At 48.2% G+C, this 21,127-nt stretch overlaps 1 protein-coding gene across 2 annotated transcripts; it reads left to right on the top strand.

Moving 5' to 3' along the window:
* Positions 1 to 1,787: 1,787 nt before the first annotated feature.
* Positions 1,788 to 20,332, top strand: SORD (sorbitol dehydrogenase). Of its 2 annotated transcripts, XM_053955200.1 has the most exons (9): positions 1,789 to 2,504; positions 5,970 to 6,003; positions 6,725 to 6,889; positions 9,103 to 9,262; positions 11,970 to 12,088; positions 12,313 to 12,378; positions 17,435 to 17,610; positions 18,400 to 18,521; positions 19,270 to 20,332. In XM_053955200.1, the coding sequence occupies exons 1-9, from the start codon at positions 2,445 to 2,447 to the stop codon at positions 19,433 to 19,435; spliced, it is 1,068 nt and encodes a 355-aa protein (XP_053811175.1). In that variant the 5' UTR covers positions 1,789 to 2,444; the 3' UTR covers positions 19,436 to 20,332. The 2 variants fall into 2 exon arrangements, with proteins under 2 accessions (XP_053811176.1, XP_053811175.1); XM_053955201.1 differs by lacking the exon at positions 6,725 to 6,889 and having other exon boundaries at positions 1,788 to 2,504.
* The last annotated feature ends 795 nt before the right edge of the window (positions 20,333 to 21,127 follow it).

Here is a 21,127-nt window from a genome sequence, read left to right on the forward strand (position 1 = left end):
CAACGATCCTGATCATAGAATAAATGGGCAAATATTTGGTTGAGTTAATGAGTAGTGAAATGGCTCCGGTAATAAGGATTCTTGTGAGAGGTCACACCATGGCTATGACATAATCCCACAGCGCTGCTCTTGTGTGCCTGGAGGAATGCGAATGGCCTTGCCAGTGAAAGCAGGACACCCACACACCTAGGTGAAAGAGAAATTAATTAAGACTAAGTCCTAAATGTGTTTTGTCTTTGGGTGGCAGTCCAAAGGGCTTGTCAGACAATGCTGAATGCAAACAAAGAGAAATTGACCATTGCACGGTCTTCAAAACATCTTTTAAAGGAGAATCTTGGAGGATTTGTAGTGGCTGGTGAGGTCCTTGTGGTCCTGAAGGAAGAGCAGGCCCAGCAGGCACAGGCAACAAATTCTGGCAGAGAAAACATGGAAGTGTGAAGTGAATCTGATTCAGAAAAGAAGCGGGAAAGAGAAGGAAGAAAACTGAGGGCAAAGTGCTGACAGTCATGGCAGGGAGGAAGGAGCAGAAGAGCTGAAGGAGCCAGCTTCCCTGCTCCAACAAAAAGTTACTTTTTGCCCAAAGGCTGGCAAGGAAGTGATGTGAGAACCCAAAAGACTTGTATCATAGCAAGAGCCCCGAGTTCCCAGTGAAGCTCCCAGTCCATGCCTCCAGCATTTTTTTTCAGATTTAGGGAGCCCAGGCATCAGGCTGCGCTGTGCTGGTAGAGCTGCAGGATTTCACGGTGAATCCCACACAGGTAATTTGAGTGGCAAGTCAAGTCTGGAGGAAAATACACCCTAAAAAGGAAAGGCACAAGCAGGTGCCTTGAGATAACAAGCATAACCAGGAAGAAACAGCTGTTGCCAACCTTTCCATAAAATGCAAATATTCCTTCTTCCATGGAGGTGTCAGGAATTATATTGCTGTGTAAACACTGAGTGAGGTGTTTTGTCACAGCTTCCCATGACCTTGCTCCCCTACCCTCAGAGTAACCACAGCGGTGATGTTGACTCTGACTCCAATAAATATTCCAGGGAATGACCCTGAAAGGGAAAAAAAAAAATAAATGCATCATACTTCATGTGCCTGGGAGGTGAAACATTTTTAGGGAAACGAAATTCATAAATATATCTATTCATGCAAGGAGGAGAACAAAATAATATTAGAAACACAGGCCACTTTTAGCTGGTTCTGGCAATTTTACATGATAAATCCTGTATATTTTCTATGTTTCCAAGGAAGTCAAGCTTGGAAAGTTTTCAGCTACAGAATGTTCTTAGAATGCTCTTCCCTCTGGTGACCTATGACAGGACCCGAGTGAACAGCTGGAGCTGTGTCAGGGGAGGGTTAGGTTTGATATGAGGAAAAGGTTCTTCCTCAGAGGGTGGTGGGGCACTGAACAGGCTCCCCAGGGAATGGGCACTGCCCCAGGGCTGCCAGAGCTCAGGGAGTGTTTGGACAATGCTCTCAGGCACAGGGTGGGACTGTTGGGGTGTCTGTGCAGGGACAGGAATTGGACTCAATGGTCCTTGTGGGTACCTTAAACCCAGAATATTCCACGATTCCATGATTCAATGACACTGGATGGGATAATCTATTTGAAATGTTTGTCAACTCCATTTGAGCAGAAAACCTTTTGTCCCCAAAACCCAAAATCCCTGAAGTCTCCATTTTTTCCCCCAATAAGCTATTTCTGCAGCTGAGATAACCACATTCCAATTGTGTCATGTCCAGGGAAAGCCTACAGACCACATTTTATTGAATTTTAGTCAAAATGCACGGTGCAGTGTTGTCACCAGCACGGCCTGGAGCTGGAGCAGAGGCTGGGATCGGGCCTGGAAGCAGTGGTTGGGGCTGGAATTGGGGTCGGGACTGGAGATGGGGCTGAAGCTGGAGCTGGAATTGGAGCTGGGGCCTGGAGCTGGGGCAGTGAGGCTGGAACTGGCCTGGGAGCCAGGGCTGGAGCAGGCACTGGAGCTGGAGCCAGGGCCTGAAACTGGAGCTGGGGTTAGAGCCTGGAGCTGTGGCTGCAGCTGGGGCTGGAGCGGAGGCTGGATCCGGAGCAGGGGCTGAGGCCCGGAATCGGAGCTGGGGCTGGAGCTGGTGCCAGGGGACCTGACCCCCAGAGATGGGCCCGGAGATGGGACTGGAGCTGGAGCTCGTGCCAGGGTAGGGGCTGAGGCTGCAGCTGGGGCTGGACCCGGAGCAGAGGCTGAGTCCTGGAATCACAGCTGGGGCCTGGAGCTGGAGCACCTGGGCCCGGAGATGGGCCAGGAGCTGGAGCTGCAGCTGGAGTTGGGCCCGGCGCTGGGGTCGTGCCCGGAGCCGGCCGTGCCCGCTCGGTGCCGGGGGGCGGTGCCGGGCCCGCGGGCGGGCGGGGGCCGGAGCACGGGCGGCCCCCCCGGCAGCGATCCTTGGACCCGGGGCCGCGGCGAGCTGAGCCATGGCGGCGCCGGGGCAGAACGTGGCCGTGGTGGTTCACCGAGCCGGGGAGCTGCGCCTGGTACGGCCGGGAGGCGCCGGGGCCGGGCGGGGGCGGCGGGGCCGCGCTCGGCAGACGGCGGGGCGGGAACGGCCCCCGCGGGCCCGGGGCGAGCCCGGGGCACCAGCGGTGTCCGGACCGCAGCCCCGGTTCCACCCGGCTCCGGGTGAGCCCGAGCCGGCCCCCAGCCGCCAGTGGCCACGGCAGGGGGAGGCCTGCGGGGCGCGGGGACGCAAATTCGGGGGTGTCCCATGGCTGGGCCCTGCCATCCCGTCTGTGGGGAAGCCTTCACAGCGTAGCAGGGAATGACCCGGACGGAAAAAAAAAAAAAAAAAAAAAAAAGCACCAGCCCGTGTGCCTGGGAGGTGCAACATTTTTGCAAGAAAAATAAATTCATAGATACACTCATTCAAGGAAGTAGACGGATGCAACAGTATCAGAAGCATGACTTATTTTAGCTGGTTCTGGCAAGTTTGCAAGTTCTATTGTGTATATTTTCTGGTTTTCCGATCTTGGAAAGGTTTCAGCTGCAGAATGCACTTAGGGATCACAGGAGGGGATAATCTTTGAGATCTTTGCCAACTCTGGGTGGAGAACCTTTTATCCCTGAAACCCAGAATCTGCAAAAAACTTCTCCCCCCACCCCCGCAATTAGCCATTCTCACAGCTGAGACCGGCCCTCCCAGGGAGCAGCGGTGGAGAGTGGTTGTTGCTCCTTTGGGCTGTCAGAGCCCAGGTGAGCAGCAGGACAGAGGGTTTAGGGGGAGCAGATGCTGGAGGACCCTCCCGGACAGGGGGGAGCTTTTATTTTATATATAAATACAAATATATATATATATATATATTTGTTGGAGTATTTTAAAGTACTTTTTTAGTTCTTTAAGCTCGTTCTGCTTCTCTGGCTGCTAATGCTCAGCTCTTTCTGGGTGCTGAATCACTATGGCGCTGCTGGAGAGTGGTGTTTTCCAGTTTGGTGGGTGCCAAAGCAGGGAAGGAAGATTTTCACAGGCAGACATTGGCAGGCAGCTTTCTGTACACAGAGTCCTGGCAGGAGAGCTCTCGGGAACACACAGACTTTGGATACACACCTTGTTCAGGGGACGATTACCACGGAAGTGGTTGATTCTTTACCATTCCCGCCCAGCTGAAGCCACATGTGCCAAAGCCTGAGCAGTGCCGTGTAGGTGGCTCCTGGTGGCTCCCAGGCTGCTCCCAGGCACCTTTGACACAATTATGCTTTCCCAACAGTCACATGTAGCCTGACTACCAAAATAAATCAAAATGGGTTGAGGACTGAGGTGGTCCCTCTAGCTCAAGAACACGTTTCCAAACCCCTGTGATTTAAGAAAGGTGTCTGAGACTTGTGAAGGTGGACTCCATCACATCTGTGTGGCTGGTCTCTAAACTGGCTTACACCCAGATGTGAGAGTTTTCCTTGGATATTAGTACTGCTGGAGACCTTAAAGCTGGTCACCAGTGCCCTCCTGCCTCACCGGCAGCACCTTGTGTGATCATCCTGGGCTTCTCTGAAGTTTCTTTCCACGATGTGGATGGTGCTCACTGTATTGACCCAATGGTAGTAGGAGTAGTCTCAGCAGTGAACTCTGAACTTGTTATCTGTTATTGATACCCAAAGCTGGGTGATGCCATCTTCCCGTAAATCCCACACCTTTCTTGATTTTTGGACATGTTTCCCATAGGCAGAGTTGCTGTGATCCATGTGCTGTGTGAAAATGTGTTTGCTTTTTTTTTTGTGGACTCTCCTCTTGTCCTTAGGTAGTTGCACAGGTTCCTCTTTGCTGCCTGTTAAGGATTTGTTGGTTTTATACTTGTACTATGACTTCTCTTTCCATGTCTCCTTTCACAGAAAAGATTTGCTGTGTTTACTTTACCAGTCACCATTTCTGAACTTCTCAGTGAATGACAGGCAACGAGCAGAATTTGTGTCTTTGGTGTTCCCCACTTTGGTCACTCCTATTTTCTCCAAATCAGGCTGCAGAATTCACTTCCCACCAAGATGTCTAGGTTTTCTGGGCACAGTTGATAATTGCCAGAAAAAAATATAGTGGTTTTGGGTTTTTTTTCCTCCCACAAACACTTTCAGCTAGAAGTTTGCTTTATCTCTCATTTCTGTTCAGTCTGAGGTGGTCTGTACCTCTGGTGTGTCACCAGATCCTGTGCTTATTGCATTTTCTATAAAAGAGGTTACTTCTAGATTGACCTCTTTTCGAAATAATGCTCTGGGCTGTGTCCTCAGTGTAAAAAAACAAACCCCCCACACAGAAAAATTGCAGATACAGGTCTGAACATGGACAATTTCAGTCAGTTTAGTCATATGAGAACATATTTACAGAGTTTGTCTTTCCATGATGTTTAGAATGCTGAAGTACAAAATAGGAGTTGAGGAATATACTGGGATTTAAACAGTTAAAATGCAGAACAGTGCACCTCACAGTTTGAGCAGCAAATGAATTTTTAAGGGTTTATTGTTAGCACTATTCTGGGGGGCTTTTCTTAGAGACATAATCCTCAGGGTGGGTATTATATTGTCCTGGTGTTGTAAAACCCAGCAAAATTATTCCTTTGGCTTTGGAGGCAGTTGAGGGAGCTCAGTGAAGGCAAAAGCCCTGCAGACTTTTTGGGTTTTGCCCCTGTGGGGCACTTTTCTAGCTTTGGTTTTGTCATTCATCCCATAAAGAGGTGGCATGGCAATTACAAGAGAACGTGAATGTATACATTACTAGGTATAAGTCATTATGTCTATATCATGTATAAATCTTATATGTAAATTATGTATTACTGGCACAGGTTGCTGAGGCCTGGCACGGGTTGCTCAGAGAAGCTGTGGCTGCCCCATCCTGGGAAGTGTTCAAGGATGTGGCTTGGAGCAACCTGGTCCAAGGTGGAAGGTATTCCTGCCCATGGCAGGGTGTAGAATGAGATGAGCTTTAAGGTCCTTTCCAACCCAAACCATTCTGTGATTCTGTTATTCTATCATTATGTAGTAAAAAAAAAAGTTTTGTATTATTTAAAATAATAATATAAGCCCTGCAATATTAAGACTTTATAGAACTGGCAGTTCAGAATCTTCCTGGTTACAAAAGGTGATTTTTTTTTTTGTCAGCCAATGAGATGGATGAAGGATTCAGCTGAAATTTTGGGGCTTCTCCAGTGCAGGGAAATTTAGTATGTGTCTGTTGTCTGGGCTGGGAAAGGGAATTCACTACAAAATAATTTGGAGAGTGGATTTACAAGCTGGCAGTGTACTTACTCCTACAGCTACCTGTGTTATTCCACTGAGCGTGGAAAATGAGGGGAGCTTAGGAGCAGCCTCCATGTGGCACAGCCGTGTCTTATGGAGCAGACAGAACCAAAACCCTTGTCTGCTTATGGATTTACCTGAGCTAACCAGAGCTAAGTTTCCACAGATATTCCCAGGGATATGAACAAGCAGCTAAATGCTTTTTTTATTCCTTTTGTCTGTAGGAAAACCGTCCAATTCCAGAACCAGGTCCTAATGGTAAGTCTATAGATAACTGATTTTGGCTGCTTTCTTTACTTCTCTCTTTGTTTTCTCATTCTCTTTTGTTGTTCCTTAATAATATAAAATATTTCTGAGGAAGTACAAAATTATCCAAAAAACAATTGTGTGGCTGAAACAGATAATGCTGCTTTTCCAGCTGAAAAGAAGAGCTGGAGCAGTCACAGAAAAAAACCTTTATCTGACTTTTTTTGCTTCCTGTTCCATCAATTCATGTATGTCACAGTAAATGGCTCTTGGGACATGTCATATGATCTCATGCAGGACTAAACATTAATAGAATGGGCATATGGGCTGATAGAAATTTGATTCACAAACTCTCTGGGGCTGAAATCATAGCTTTGGGAGAAGGGAAAATTAAATGGACTTGCTATTTTATTCCTACTCCAGCAATAATAACACCCCTCTTAAATTGCATTACTTTGTTGACCGTATTTTTATTGACATCGGCTTTTGTCTTACCCTATTTCAAGCTTTCTTGCTTTGTGAATCATTGCATAGTTTTGTATTTCAGCAGGTGGCTCATGAACGTGCCACTCTTCCGATGTGTGCACGCACAATTCTGGTGTGTTGATTGAATGCTGGTAAATATGGATGTGTCGATGCTGGCTTGGCCTTTGCTGTGGGGCCCACGTGCTGCTCTGCCAGTGCCTAAGAAGGTCAGTTTTTCTACAAGGAACCCTCCCTCCTTTTCTGGCAGAGGTCCTCCTGCGCATGCATTCCGTTGGGATCTGTGGCTCTGACGTTCACTACTGGCAGCACGGTCGAATCGGGGATTTTGTTGTCAAGGATCCCATGGTGTTGGGACATGAAGCTTCCGGGACTGTCATAAAAGTGGGCTTTGGGGTGACTCATCTGAAACCAGGTATCTGGAACCAAACCCATTTGTTTGTTTTCCTCCTAATCTGTTCCGAGAATCTGTCGATAACAGGCTGTGGTTTTTTCTGTCATGTAAATTTATCTGAAGTTCTGAACTCACAGTGTGACCTCCTTCAAGAAGTGTCACTGGGCTGCAGTTAGTCATCTGCAGTTAGTGGCCCATCTTGGCCACTAGTATGTGATATTCCTTAGGTAGCTTTATCCTGGGTTGTGTTGAGCTGGCCTGGCTCTATTTTAATGCAAAGCAGAGTATATACTGGTACAAGGTGCCATTTAAGGAGGCTTGATAAAGTTTCAGAAACCACATCTCTAGCTCTTGCCAGCAACCAGCTGTGAGTGTTTTTTCTCTGTGTGTGCTCTTGAAGAAGCAAACGGCCTCCTGCAGTGCAGAGGTCACTGGAGCCACTGCTCCAGGCCCTGTGGTGGGACCTCCACAGCTCGCTGTGCTCATGAATATCTTAGAAAATGGACTTAGCAGGGAATTTTGTAAAGTCTGCTGATGACAGCAATTAGGCAAGGTGGAGAGGACGTAGGGGAGAGCCAGCAAGAGTTACAGAGAGACCAGAGAGGTGCCAGGAAGATGAAAGTGGGATTTGATGCAGGCGGGATTCAATGCGGGCAAACACAAAGTGATATCCCATGACAGAACAAACAAAACCAGCTTCATATCTAAAATGCTGCGCTGACCATCACTGCTGAGGGGTGAGACCTTTGGCTCTGACACTGTGCATAGCAGCATTGGCTCCACAGCAGTGAAAATGCAAATTACTGTTGGGAAGGGGACAGAGACTCAGCAGATGTCAGTGCACATCAGGAACTCTGCATGCAATTCTGGTCTCCTCCTTTCCAAAAGGATGTAAAACAAGTGAGAAGGGTTCAGAGGAGGACAAGGAGATAACGACTTGTGGAGCAGCATCTCTGACAAATGTCCAAGTCAGGGACTTGAATTGAGAGCTAGAGAGACTGCTCAAGTATGTGAAGACTCATGGAGGGCTGGCAGAACAGCTTGCCCATTCTCCGGTTGCTCCAGCACCAGAGCAAGGCACAGTGAGGTTCAGCATTCACCTGAGATATAGCAGACCACATAGTTTATGTGGTGGAAGGAGAAGTTATTGAGTGTTACTAAATACAAACAAACCACCTGCGACTTGGGAGGCCTCACTGCTGCGTATAAAGTGAGGCTGGGAGAGTATTCAGTATGTGCCTGTCCTGCCCCTGTCCTGTCAGACACCTCTTGTTGGCCAGCTCAGAGGGGATGCAGTGGCCTAGATGGCTCTTTACTTCCATCCTACTTATCCCCGTGTCTGCCTGAAAACCTGTTGGTGGAGAGCTTTGCTCAGAGGTTTGGCTCTGATTCCTCTGCCAAATAAATGTGAGGCTTAGTGTCCCTTGTGTACTTGCAAGTTGTACTATGCTCACGCTGTTTTCTCTAGTCCATCCTGCTTTGTGACTGCAATTAAATAATAGCTGTTTGTCCTGCAGCATGTGTCCTTCCTGTACCCTGAACTACTCTGTTGTAGCACCAAGCTGTCTCTGTTCCCAGATAAATCCTGCCAGGCTCCTGGGTGTTCTGTACCTTAAGCTTCCTTCCCTGTGAGGGTGGGGAGGCCCTGGCACAGGTTGCTCAGAGAAGCAGTGGCTGTCCCATCCCTGGAAGTGTTCAAGGCTGGGTTGGACAGGGCTAGAAGCAGCTTGGGGTAGTGGAAGGTGTCCCTTCCCATGGCAAGGAGTGGAACAAGCTGAGTTTTAAGGTCCCTTCCAACACAAATACTTCCTTGATTCTATGATTCTCAAGGGACAGCTCTTTCCAGCTGGAAGCGTGGTGACTAGCTGAGCTCACCTGCTCCATCCTCAGATTTCCTCTTCAACAGATTCAGCAAAATCACAGTGTGATTGCCTGGGGGCTGCCCCTTCATCTGCTGAGGTTAGCTGCAAGGCAGCTGGGGGAAGGTGTGTGTGGGGCTGAGCTTACATCTGTGCCTGTGCCTCTGAAACACCATCTCTTTCCAAGTAGCTGGGAAGATCTTGGTGATGAGGCTGCTGTGAAGGGAGCATTGGGAACCAGCCTGGTGTGTGCAGCAAGAGCTTCCTCATGTCCCTCTTGCCTTTATGGTGCCGGTGTTTCTGTGGTTTTTGGTGCTATTCCTGCTTGTGTGCCACCCTGTCCCTGACCCAGTCCATCTGCTTTCCTCCTGGCAGGTGACCGTGTGGCCATCGAGCCGGGTGTCCCAAGGGAGATGGATGAGTTCTGCAAAACTGGGCGCTACAACCTGTCCCCGACCATCTTCTTCTGCGCAACACCCCCCGACGACGGGAACCTGTGCCGCTACTACAAGCACAGTGCAAACTACTGCTACAAGTCAGTCCATGCTCCCTCCACAGAGAAATATACACTCCCTGGGGGGAGATTAGCTGCATCCATCACCTCTTGGCCCTTTGGAAAACTCTTTATGTGATCCCAACAGGTTTTATTGCTTTCTGATCCATAAATAACATGCCTAAGCTTGGATGGCAGCCACTTCACAAAGGGTTTGTCAGGCAGACAGTTTATCCCCTCAGGTGCCAGACATAAACATTTCTTGCATGTCTCCTGGGATATCACCACTGGTTTACCCTTTAATTATTTTCCTTTTCCCATTTGCTCCCTGCTCTTGGTTTCTCTCCTGTCTCTTTTCATATCCTTGCCTTCCTAGGCCGGTGCCTGAAGGTCTTTGTCTGGTTCTTTGAGCTGAGTTTTGCTGCTGCTTTTCAGGAAACACCAGGGTGACTGGTGACGTCTCACTCTGTCGTTTGAAACAAAGTCACCCCACTTTGAGCAGAGCAGGAAGAGAAGCAGTAGCCCTGCTGAGCTGTTTGTTCATGTGTTTCTGAGTGTCTCCACAAAGCTACCAGCATTACAACATATCTGTTTTCATGTCCAGTTCAGCAAACTTGAATATGTTATTAATTGTGGCAGCACTGGCCCATAGGCTTAGAAGCAAATCTGTGCTTAAACACTCTGGCAAATCATAGAATCTCAAAAGGGTTCAGTTTGGAAGGCACCTTAAAGTTCTTCCCACTCCACCCCCTACTGTGGTCAGGGATACCTTCCACTATCCCAGGTTGCTCCAAGCCCCATTCAGCCTGACCTTGAACACTTCCAGGGATGGGGCAGCCACAGCTTCTCTGGGCAACCTGTACCAGGGCCTCAAATACTCCAAAGACCTGAAAAAACTTGTATGATGTTATACCCACTTAAGTGCCTTTAACAAGTAGTGCCCCAGTAGTGTCCCCCTGAGGCAGCTCTACCTGTGGAGCTTGTTCTTTTTCAGTGTGGATGGAGCTGGTACTTCCATGAACAGGAACATCCTTGGGATTGATCTTTGGTGTCTGCACAGAAAGCATTCAGGATCATGTCAGTCGGAAGGAGGCACTTGACTGCTCTTCTCCTGAGACTCCTCAGGCAGGAAGCTTTCAAAACAGATACCAAGCAGCTGCTGTCAGGATGAGGTGCTGGTATGGATGGGACTAGCATCTCACTGTCCAGACCCACTGTCATCAATTTCCTGTGTATCAAAATAACATTTTCTGACAGCATCACAAGTTTTTGCTTGAGAGGAAGTGGCTGGTTTGTAGCTGGCTTCTTCCAGGCTTTTGCTTTTTTCCTCCAATTTGAGCAAATATTACTTTGACTATTTTATTTTATTATATTTTATTATATATTTATTTATTTTATTTTATTATTATTTTATTTTATATTTTATTTTATTTTATTTTATTTTTTTTATTTATTTATTTATTATTTTTATTTTATTTTAATTTTATAGCTTTGGGATGCAAAGCCTGGACCTGGTGCTCCCAGTTTCAGATCAGCAGTGCTGTGGCTGGCTCATGTAGAGTGGATTGCCTGGCACACAGCCACTCTGCCAGCACAGATTTGCTGAGAACAGATGATGGGTGAGCTCATTGAGCTTTCACATATTTGGGCAGTTATTGTGTCCCTAGGGAGATGGATGTGTGTCCTGCTGGTGGACAGACTCTGTGTTGGGTGCTCCAAGTAACTTGATGGAAGTGGGATCATGCTGTGATGCTGCCCTCCCCATTGACAGGGCAGTGCCCAAACCCAGCAGTAGCAAACATGATGCCAGACTCTGTGACAACAGAACTCTTGGAGTCAGACCTTTAAAGCCTCTTGGAAATAAGGGATATGCAGGTATCTTAGAGCTGTCTTCCCACAGCCATCATTTCCATTTCTTTGGCTTCACATTGGCCTGGCTGAGATCTGACCTTGAGCTTCCCAGTGCTGTCACTGTCACTGTCCCTGCTGACTCTCCTGGCAGGCACAGCTTCCAGAACAGTGTGAGAACCCACACTAGTGGTTTGCTGATGGGCAGTGTTTTGGGGCTGAGATTGATTTCTTTCAGCAGTTCAGAAGGGTTTCACTTCCTCTGCTTTTTTCTGTCACTTATGTTGGCTGCATTACAGGATTGCTTTTGTCCAAAAGGTGTATGATACTCACTGCACACGTTGTCCCTGACTGCTGGGAGGATGCATACTGGGACTAGTCCACTTGTTAAAATACTTGGTGCATCAGGGAAGGTGATCCTGGTTGTTATGGGGAGACCTGGATCTGGCTGCCTTTCCTGGTGGCCTCACCTTTGGCAGCAGGATGTTTTCTAAAAGCTGATTCAACCCTGGTGAGGGCTCTGGGAGCTCACTGGTGGATGAGCCATAGGGTGGTATATATGCAACTGGGGGGTTTATTCTAAAGGGAATGAGTGGCAAAGGAATCCTTGTTGACTCACCAAGTACTAGAGAGTTGATGTGGGGAAGTTTGTGGGCCCCTGGGTGTGGTGCTTGGGCAAAACCTCACTGAAAAATGCTTCAGGTGCACTTGATGCTGCTTCAGATGAGGAAAAGAAGCAATGAAATCTCTTGAAGTGTATTCCAGCTTATTTCTCTGACCACAGGTGGCAGTGTGTTTTGCTACTGTGTTTTACACCCATGTTTGGTTTTTGAGTCTCATGGCTTTCCCCATCACCCTCATGACCTACATTGTGACTGTTCCTTGTGTCCCATTCTTGCAGGCTTCCAGATAATGTCACCTTTGAGGAAGGAGCCCTTATCGAGCCCCTCTCAGTGGGAATCCATGCCTGCAAACGAGCGGGAGTCACTCTGGGAAGCAAAGTCTTCGTGTCTGGCTCTGGTACAGTGATCATAGCTAGTCCTTGTGTTCCCTGCCTACTGGGAGGGGATGGGCAGGCTCAGGCTCTGATCTGGGCTCTGCTGGAAGGGGTGAGGGATGAGGGAGACCTTGGGGCTGCCAAAGCCTCCTTTGGCCAGGAACACGCTGAGCTCTGGGCATGTTCAGGGGTGGGGCTGATGCTGCCTGTCAGTGGTACATGTTCTCTTTGTCCCCTTTGTACCCAGGACCAATCGGCCTCGTTAATGTGATTGTTGCTAAGATGATGGGTGCAGCAGTCGTGGTGGTTACTGGTAAGTCCTTTTAGCCCTTTCAGAGTGTGCCTGTTTCCCACCATACAGAATCACAAAATCATTAAGGTTGGAAAAAAACACTTAGATCATCGAGTCCAACCATTAACCCAGCACTGCCAAGCCCAACCATGTCCATATAAGTGCCTCATCCACATGTTTTTTGAACAGTTCCAGAAATGGTGATTCTACCACTTTCCTGGACAGCCTGTTCCAGTACCTGACCACCCTTCCAGAGTGGTTTGATCTTAGCAGGTTATTTTTACCTCTGGTAGTGCTGGATGATAGCCCAGGCAGCTTTTGCCCACTGTTTTCTGTGTGCAGCCACACTGTGCTTCTCCACTGGTCTTTCTCTGTCCTTCTGTCTGCTCCTGCTGGGGGTTTCATTTTTCATTGGTTATCCACAGTGACTGAAATGGCCTTTTCAGGGTCTCTGCATTTTAGAAATGGGTGTTTCTTGCATAACTGTGTCCTGGACATTTCTGGTTGAGCTGCTGCTTGGAGGAATGTCTTTGCCCAGCTGTGTCAGGAAAACCTCTGAGGAAGGAGTTTCCATCTATCTCCTATCTGGAGATACCTTCTTCAGGTTTGCATCTCTTAATGACGCAGCTTTTTCTAGGGTCCACTCACAAACTGTCATTTATGGAGATTCCCCCTTTATGGAAGAACTGAAAGGAGTCTTCATCAGCTTTGCAGCTGCCCTTCAGGCTGTTGAGACAGCCATTCCATTCCGCCTTTCTTTGCCATGCTAACCTAGCCCAGCTCCTCCTAGCTCTCCTCTAAGGTTCAGGCCCTCTCTCTCTCAAGCTTGCCCAGAAGGATGGAGAGCTGGAGTAACCTCAGGATGTTCTCTGGTTGAAATTTTCACCTGGGGGTTAAACAGGGTCTGGAAATGGTGCTTCCAGCTCCCACTATGAGTCTTCAGTCTTTCTGAGTGGTGATGCCCAGGAGGAGCAGTTAGAGGTGCCACTGGACATTGAGCACAGACTCCTGCAGTTTTTATGTCAAAGGTCTAAAGGATCTTGACCTCTCAGAAGGCTGTTACTCACCTCCCATACTTGGAGCCAGGTGTATTTTTGACCTTTCCATTACTGTGTTACTTGACCCACTTTGGGCCAAGAGATAAAATTCAGGTCCCACCCTCTTGCCTTCACAGAAACATCCTTCAGTAGTAGCTCAGGTCAAAACACAAAACACAAGGCATTCTCCTCCCTTAATCCTTCTGCTGTTGAGTCCAGGGCATTTTTAGCTGTGTTGGCCTCACCCTGCAGGTGTGTGTGCTTGATGGATGTGATCAGTCCACACCTCAGATTTTGTGAAGTGTTGTCATTTGAGGATGATGTTTGCTGTAGCAGGAAAAATAGCTCTGCCTCCTGAATCACGTACGAGGAACCTTGTGCCCAGCTGGGCTGGTGCAGGGGCTGGGGGTGGCCCATTCCCTGGGTGGGGAAGGCTTGGTGAGTGGGGTTGGTGAGTCTGAGGCAGCTGGCTCAGCCTGCCCCTCATTCCTGCTCCAGCCTGGGTGTGTCTTCCCCCTAGTACCAGGAGCTGCTCCTGATGGGGACCTTGGCAAGCTGAGCTGGCTGTCATGTGCCACAGGAGGTTCCTGGTGCTTGGTTTATAGGATCAGCAAGCTTGGATACATGGAATTGCCCTTTCTTATCTTTATGTGCTAGCCTAGGTGCTGATTCTGACTCGTGGATTTCTCTTCTACATGAGAGAGGTTTGGCTGAGGTGCTCAAACCATGAAGGTGCTGTCCCAAGTCAAATATTTGAACGTGACATGAGGCGAGGAATGGGTTTGGTTTGGCTTGTGCTGCTGGAGTTTTTGCTGCCTGTCTCAAGGAACTGCTTTTTGTTTTGGCTTTAGGAGCCAACACCTGTGAGGCGCCTGTCTGCCCACAGAGGCCCTCTTGTACTTTGCTACCAGATTATCTGAATTCATTGCCCTGTGTTTTTATCATGTGTCTGTGAGGAGCTTTGTCTGTACAACATTTATGGCTTTAAAAGTTTGTGTTTGTTTTGACAAGTTTCTCACAGGTATAGAAATATTTAGAAAAGCTTTTTTGTGAGAACTCACCTCCTACAACTTCTGTCTTTGGCTTGCCTGGAGTGTTTGATATATTTAATGGGCTCCAGTTGGGTGAGAAGATCAGGTTGTTTCACGGGTCCTCATCTACTCTTCCAAAAGATCTGTGTCTCTCTCTACTCCACTCCTGAGTAGCTGTGATTGATATTTATGGGCAACCTTCTCCTGTCCTTCTGCTTTGCTGTTGCTCTGAAAAGCTGCTTTTCTCCTCAGGTGCATGTAAAAGATCAGCCTTCCTCCCCAGTAAGTGAAGGGACAGTTTAGCTGTTCATGTTGGGCTGTCTTGCATTGCACTGTCTGTCACTGAAGGTGCACTTAATAATTCCTACTTAAGGGAAATTATTCTCCCTGTTCTGTCTGAATCTGAAGTTCTGGGTGTTGATGCTTCCAGAAGCCCTGGAATTCAAGGTCAGGGGAGGTGAGCAACTGTACAGAGCTCAACTCCTTTGAGAAAGAAGATGAACAAAGAAAATCTGAGAATAATCAAGAGTATTTATTTGCTTTTTAAGTTGGCTCATAAACCATCATGACAAGCTTAAGGGTAATTTAATAACTTCACTGGAAGCAAACCAAATTTTAATTAGCTCCAGGGGCTGGGAAGTGAAAACAAACTTCTGACTAGAGGCAAGATGCAAGTCATTAATTGTTTAATTGACCAGTTTCCCAAGAGCTGTGTGGGTTTAAAGTGCAAAGGACTTGATCCTTCCCAAGACTCACAAGTGTCTGGAGCTCTGAACAATGCAGTGACCTGCAGATCTGTCTGCTTCACTAAGTGCTTCCTGGTGATTCAGGTGTATGAGATGTTATTGCAGCCCTGGCCAGGGCTGGCAGTATTGCTGTTGCATTCCATGTGCTGCTTAGAGCCAGGGCTTCCTTCCAGAGCAGGTCAGCAAACCAGAGGACAGCTACAGGGAAGATGTGTGATTTGTTGCTGCCTGGAAGTGATTTTGTGGCCCCTTTGAAATGCACTGGCTGCCTTGTTACTCTAGGACACAGCCTGTGGATTATTTCTGCTAGAGAGAAAGTATAAAATATGTAAAATATAGACTAGAATGTCTCTAATATTTTATATATTTCTATATTATACATGTATAATATTTATATATATATTTATAATTTAAAATACATATAGTGACTCAGGAGATGTTAAAAATGGTAGAATCCAGAATCTGTGTCTGCTGTGAACTGGTATTGTGAGACCAAACTTCACAGGGAGTTTAGTCATTACTTGAGAGGACTGTTGAATCCATGTGGTCTCCTTGCCATGCACTGAGATTTGGGAGACACCAACCATGCTGGGAAAAAGTGTTTCATAGCACTTGAAGTGCCTCAAAAAGCTCCTGGCTGTGCAGTTGGTGCATGGGAGGTCTCTGAATGCAACTCAGCTGGGGTCAAGCATGACCCCACACACGGCCTGGAGCCCACTGCTCAGAGCTTGGGAGGGACAAAGGTGACTCCTGCAGCCACAGGAATGAGCCCATGCTGGGGCTTCCAGGGTGATGCTGCCCTTTCTTTTCAGCCTCAACTTTTCCTCTTTTGCCTGCATTTTATTACCCTTTGTTACACCTTCTTGAAATACCTTCTCCAGCTCTCCTCGGTAGGTGTGCCCACACTTGGCATCCCGAGCCTTCCAGCTTCCCATGGGGGCATGTCCATCATCTGGCCTGCCAGTGAGTGCCTGTGCATCCCCTGCCCTGCCAGTGAGTGCCATCATTTTTGCTGTGGGATGGGCAGGGTAGAGCCTCTGGCTCACTCCCAGTACTGTGGCTGAGTCAGAGCGGCTCATGTTGGAGAACTGGTCTTCTCATGTTGGAGAACTGGCCTCCTCCTCTTTCCCTTGATATTTTCACCCCACCCCATCTCTGATTTCTCTGAAGACTGTGCCCAGGTGAGAAGCCTGCCTCTTTGCTGTGTATGCCCCTACCACAGGCATAATTTTCTGAGTCTTTAAGCCCAGGACCTCCGGGAGGAGGCCACCCCTCAATTTTGGGTCTAGGGAATCTTGGCTGTTATATCTTTTCCAGTGCCAGCATGCAGACTCCTGTAGACCACTGCTTTAGTGTAGGGAAAAGAGGTGATTCCTTCCAGGGAAATCCCACTCTTCTCCTCAGCTGTCCATGTCCTTATCTCCAGAGTTACCTGGTTACCAGTGGTGCCTATAGAGGAATAGTGGCTTTCCTCCAGGGCATGTGGGATGCCCCAGCAGGACAGTTTGGTCGGTGGTACAAACCCCTTGTGGATCTTCAGGTGATACTTACAGCCCTGTCAAGATCCCTCAGAACAGAGTGCAGGAGTACAGCCATGTCCTCACAGATGTTTATCATCACCAGCTTTGTTGCTCCATGTTAATGGAGTGTTTCAGGTCCACCTTATTACCAGATCCACTCCCTTTTTTCTTTATAGGCTTGCCTGCTCATTCATCTGTGACAAAAATTGTCTGAGAGATGCTCAGCAGCCCCCAGAGCTGCTACAAGGAGGGTAAAGAGCAGGACAGGTCTGTGACAGTGCAGACACACTGCTTACAACTAATGCATTCTGCAGTTCGCTCAGCTGAAGGCACCTGCTGAGGGTTCCTTGAGAAAGCCCTTGGAGAACTCATGGTCTGTTCTCACTGTTAGAAGTGTTAATGATCCTCTGAGCCTGTTGTCTCCTGTTGGAAAGATTTCTTGGTGCTGTCCATAGCCATGTCTATTCTCTTGATGCACACTCTCAGTGTTCTGGCAGTACCAAAGAGAAACTGCCCATGGCAGGGAATGGAACTTCAAAGTGGAGTGCAGCTTTGAAGTCGCTTCCAACCCAAACTATTCCAGGATTTTATGATCATTCTCTGCCTGCCAAGAAAGGGTGAATCCTCACCTCTTCTGGTTGTGCACTGTCCTGTGCACACATGTAGTGAGCAGATGCCAGGTTCAGGTTCTTCCCCCTCTTTCAAATAATACTCCAGTTCTTGACTTGGTTTATTTTCCACAGACTTATCTGCCTCTCGCCTGCAGAAAGCCAAGGAGGTGGGGGCAGATTTCACCATTCAGGTGAAGAACGAGACCCCACAGGAGGTGGCCTCCAAAGTGGAAAGTGTGCTTGGCTGCATGCCTGAGATAACTGTGGAGTGCACAGGAGTGCAAGCCTGTATCCAGGCTGGAATTTATGTGAGTACCACTTGTTCCAAAGGCAGACTAGTGATGGTGTTGGTCTGTTTTTTTTTCTGGGATGGTTCAGTGAATGAGCTATTTCACTCCCACAGTGGTTAATTTAAGTGGGCTTGGTGTGGGGAGAGAAGCTGCTCCTTAGATAGTAAGCTAAAGAGAGATAATTAAAGTGTTAACATCAGTGTGGGGATAATTGATTTGATGCTTGGGTGCTTAACCACTTACCAAGGAGACTCCATTAAGATCCCCAAACCCAGGGAGTAGTACAGCAGCTTCCATTGTATTTATGTCCAGATAAGAAGAATAATCAAGAAAATTAATTCCAGAAGGAATGAAAGAAGCAAGAAAGGGATGTTTTGCTAAAACAGGAGGATGGGGGGAAGATTAATGTGGAGTGACAGGACAGGAGGGGAATGGGACAAACTGCAAAAAGAGAAATTCCAGTAGAGCATCAGGCTCTTAGTTTTAAGTCTCTCCCACTGAAATCCCAAAGTACTTTTTGTAGTCCTAAATGCCAGCCATTTTTCAGAATGGGGTTTTCAGAATAGGAATTTTGAATTCCTACCAAAATCCTTCAGAGATTTTCAAAAGATTGAATTTGTCGCTTTGATTACCACGTGTTTCACTCTGTCAGACTCCTGACAGCATCCTGCCTCTCCCTGGCTTCTCTGCTGTGCCCCAGGCAGTCCATTGCAGACATAAAGGGTGGCTTTATTTTTGACAGACCCTGCACAGGCTCCTGCAACTGTGCTGTGCAAAATGTAACCTGTTTGTGTCTTTGCTCTCCAGGCCACTCGTTCTGGTGGGACCTTGGTTCTGGTGGGGCTGGGGCCTGAGATGGTGACGGTGCCCATCGTGAATGCTGCCGTGCGGGAAGTGGATATCCGTGGGATATTCCGCTACTGCAACACGTGAGTCTCATGCAGGGGGGGCTGATGTGTCTCCAAGTTAAAATTCTTCAGAGCTCTACTTTCTTGCTAATGGAGAAAGTCTCTTTTCTTAATCTGTAGCTCTCCAGGAAGGATTTATGGGATGTTGTCACACTCCTTCTTAAAATGAGAAGTGTTATTAAGTAGGCAGTTTGGGAACTAGATTAACTGCTGCATCCCTTTGCTCTCCTATCCCTGTTGCTCTCATTTGGCCCATACGTGGTTGGACTTGATGATCTTGGAGACCTTTTCCAATCTCAGTGTTTCTATGATTCTAAACAGAGTGACAACACAACCCCTGTGAGGGACTCTGTGCCAGAGAAGAGGCTGGAAGCTGACTGAGGCTTTTCCTTTTATCTTCCTGCACTGAGTCCATGAGTTTGAGCTCCACCATGGTCAGTGTGCAGGCAAGAGGCCAGGCAAGAGGAGTGTGGAGCATGGCAGTTTTGGTTTTCGTTCAGGGCTTCCAAAGTAGTAGTTTCCTGTGATTTTCACTTGCTTCCTGTGATTTCACTTACTCTCTCAACTAGCAGTACCTGTCTTCTCAGAGCTCAGCAGCCCAGAGCAGCTGGCTTGTTCCATCTCCCATACCAGACACCAGAAGGTTCTTTGCAGGCAAAACTTCCCTGGGCTAGGGAAATAACTGTGACAATCCAGGCTGCTCCATGCTCTTTTCTTGGACTCCAGACTAGTGGCTGCTCTCATCCCCTGCTCTCTGCTTCCCTTGCAGGTGGCCTGTGGCCATCGCTCTTCTCGCATCCAAGCGGATCAACATCAAGCCCTTGGTTACGCACCGTTTTCCCCTGGAGAAGGCTCTGGAGGCCTTTGAGACCACCAAGAGGGGTGAGGGGGTCAAAGTCATGCTGAAGTGTGACCCCACTGATCAGAGCCCCTGAGCTGTCCCAGTGCCTGGCCCTCATCCCTGTTGCTTGTAACTAGAAAATCACATGTAATGAGGGTGAAAGGTACTGGGAGACACAGTTAGAGCATTAACAGGTAACTACAAATGGACAACCGAATCAAAATGCTGAATTAGAGATGATGGGTTGCACAGCTGGTGGCTCTTCTTCACAGACCACATGTGCAGGAGAGCCTGGCCAGGTTCCTCCATGCCAGGGAGGTTTTCACTGGCATGTGGCACAGTAAGGGTGGAGCTGCTGGCACTCTCCCTTCCCATCCCGCACTGCCCTGGCTGCAGCATTTCCTGCATGGCAATCCCTGGATGCAAAATAGCCCTATGTGAATATCCCCCCTTCCCTCGTGGGTGCTCAGGGACCGAACAGCTGTGGAACAAAGCCTGGCCCTCCCCACTCCATGGGAAGCACTGGCACATTCAGGTCATTCTCTCCATGCTCTTCTCAAAGCTCAGAAACGAGGATTTGGGGAACCTTGGAGACCAGCTGGGACCATGTCTGCCATGTCACCCCCCAACAGCTCCTCGTGGGATCACTGCAGGCAGGGAAACAACTGGGACTGCTGAGAGCCCTGTCCTTATGTGCCTCCCATGAAGGAGCTGTTGGGGGGCACAGCTGCTTTTGACATGGGAAGGAGCATAGATGAGACATAATGGGAAAGCATCACTCAACGGTTTTACCACTGCAAATTGCAAAAAAAAAAATCATAATTATTTGGGAATACCATGCCTTCCTGCTGAGTTTGTGAGCCACAAACAAGGTACTGATGAGGTAGAAAAAATATCTAATCTTTGATTACAGTCATGTTAATTTTAGTACTGAGAGATCAGTTCCTTTCCTGGTACTGAATTATCCTCAATAAATTCTGGCTGCCTGAGACCTTCCAGATGTGTCATTTGAAGGGTGGGGTGGTGGGTTGAAGGGGCTTACAGGGGACTGTGCAGACCTAAGCCTTGCACAGGGTGCAGGTTGAGCTCAGTGTTGGCAGGACTGTGAAACTTCAAACGACCCAACCACTTACAAATGAAACCTCATGTTTATTCCAGATGTGACCAAGTTAATCCTGGCAGAGATGGAAATCCCCAAGTCCATGCTGAATTTTACAGGGATGAGACATAACCCAGGGGAACCTTCTGTAGCCTGAAGAAGTGGTCAAAATATGTGCCCAGCACATTGCCACTCTGGGAGGAACCCTGTTGGCATGGCTGGGGATTCACTGGCCATCCCGACTCCTGTCCTGTGGGGATCCCCATTGGCATGGCTGGAAGACCAGTGGCCATTGCAAGATTGTTCTTACTGGGAAATGGAAACATGCTCTCTGTAGTCTTAGGGGGCTGTTTAGCATCCCAAGGGCTGGAGTTATTCCCACAGCTCAGCCTGGTTGGGCTCCTTGTCTGATCTTCTCCTTTATCAGGTCTTGCTGGGGGCACTGACACTGCAGGGGCATTGCTGGGGGCAATAGGTCACATAATCAGTGGGTCTGTGCCTGTAATTCCCCACCCCTGACTCCATGTATGTCACCAGTGCAGGGGTAACTCTCTCCAACTTGGCCCATTTTCCAGTGGGCTGGAGTTAATGCTCTGTGCCAGGAGCAAGGCCAGCACTATGCCACAAGTATTACAAGTCCCCAACTACAGGAGGCAAGAAAGTGTTTTAAGACTTCAATCAGCTTTA

Source organism: Vidua chalybeata, chromosome 13 (genome assembly GCF_026979565.1).
Source record: "Vidua chalybeata isolate OUT-0048 chromosome 13, bVidCha1 merged haplotype, whole genome shotgun sequence".
In the NCBI taxonomy this organism is placed as follows: Eukaryota; Metazoa; Chordata; class Aves; order Passeriformes; family Viduidae; genus Vidua; species Vidua chalybeata.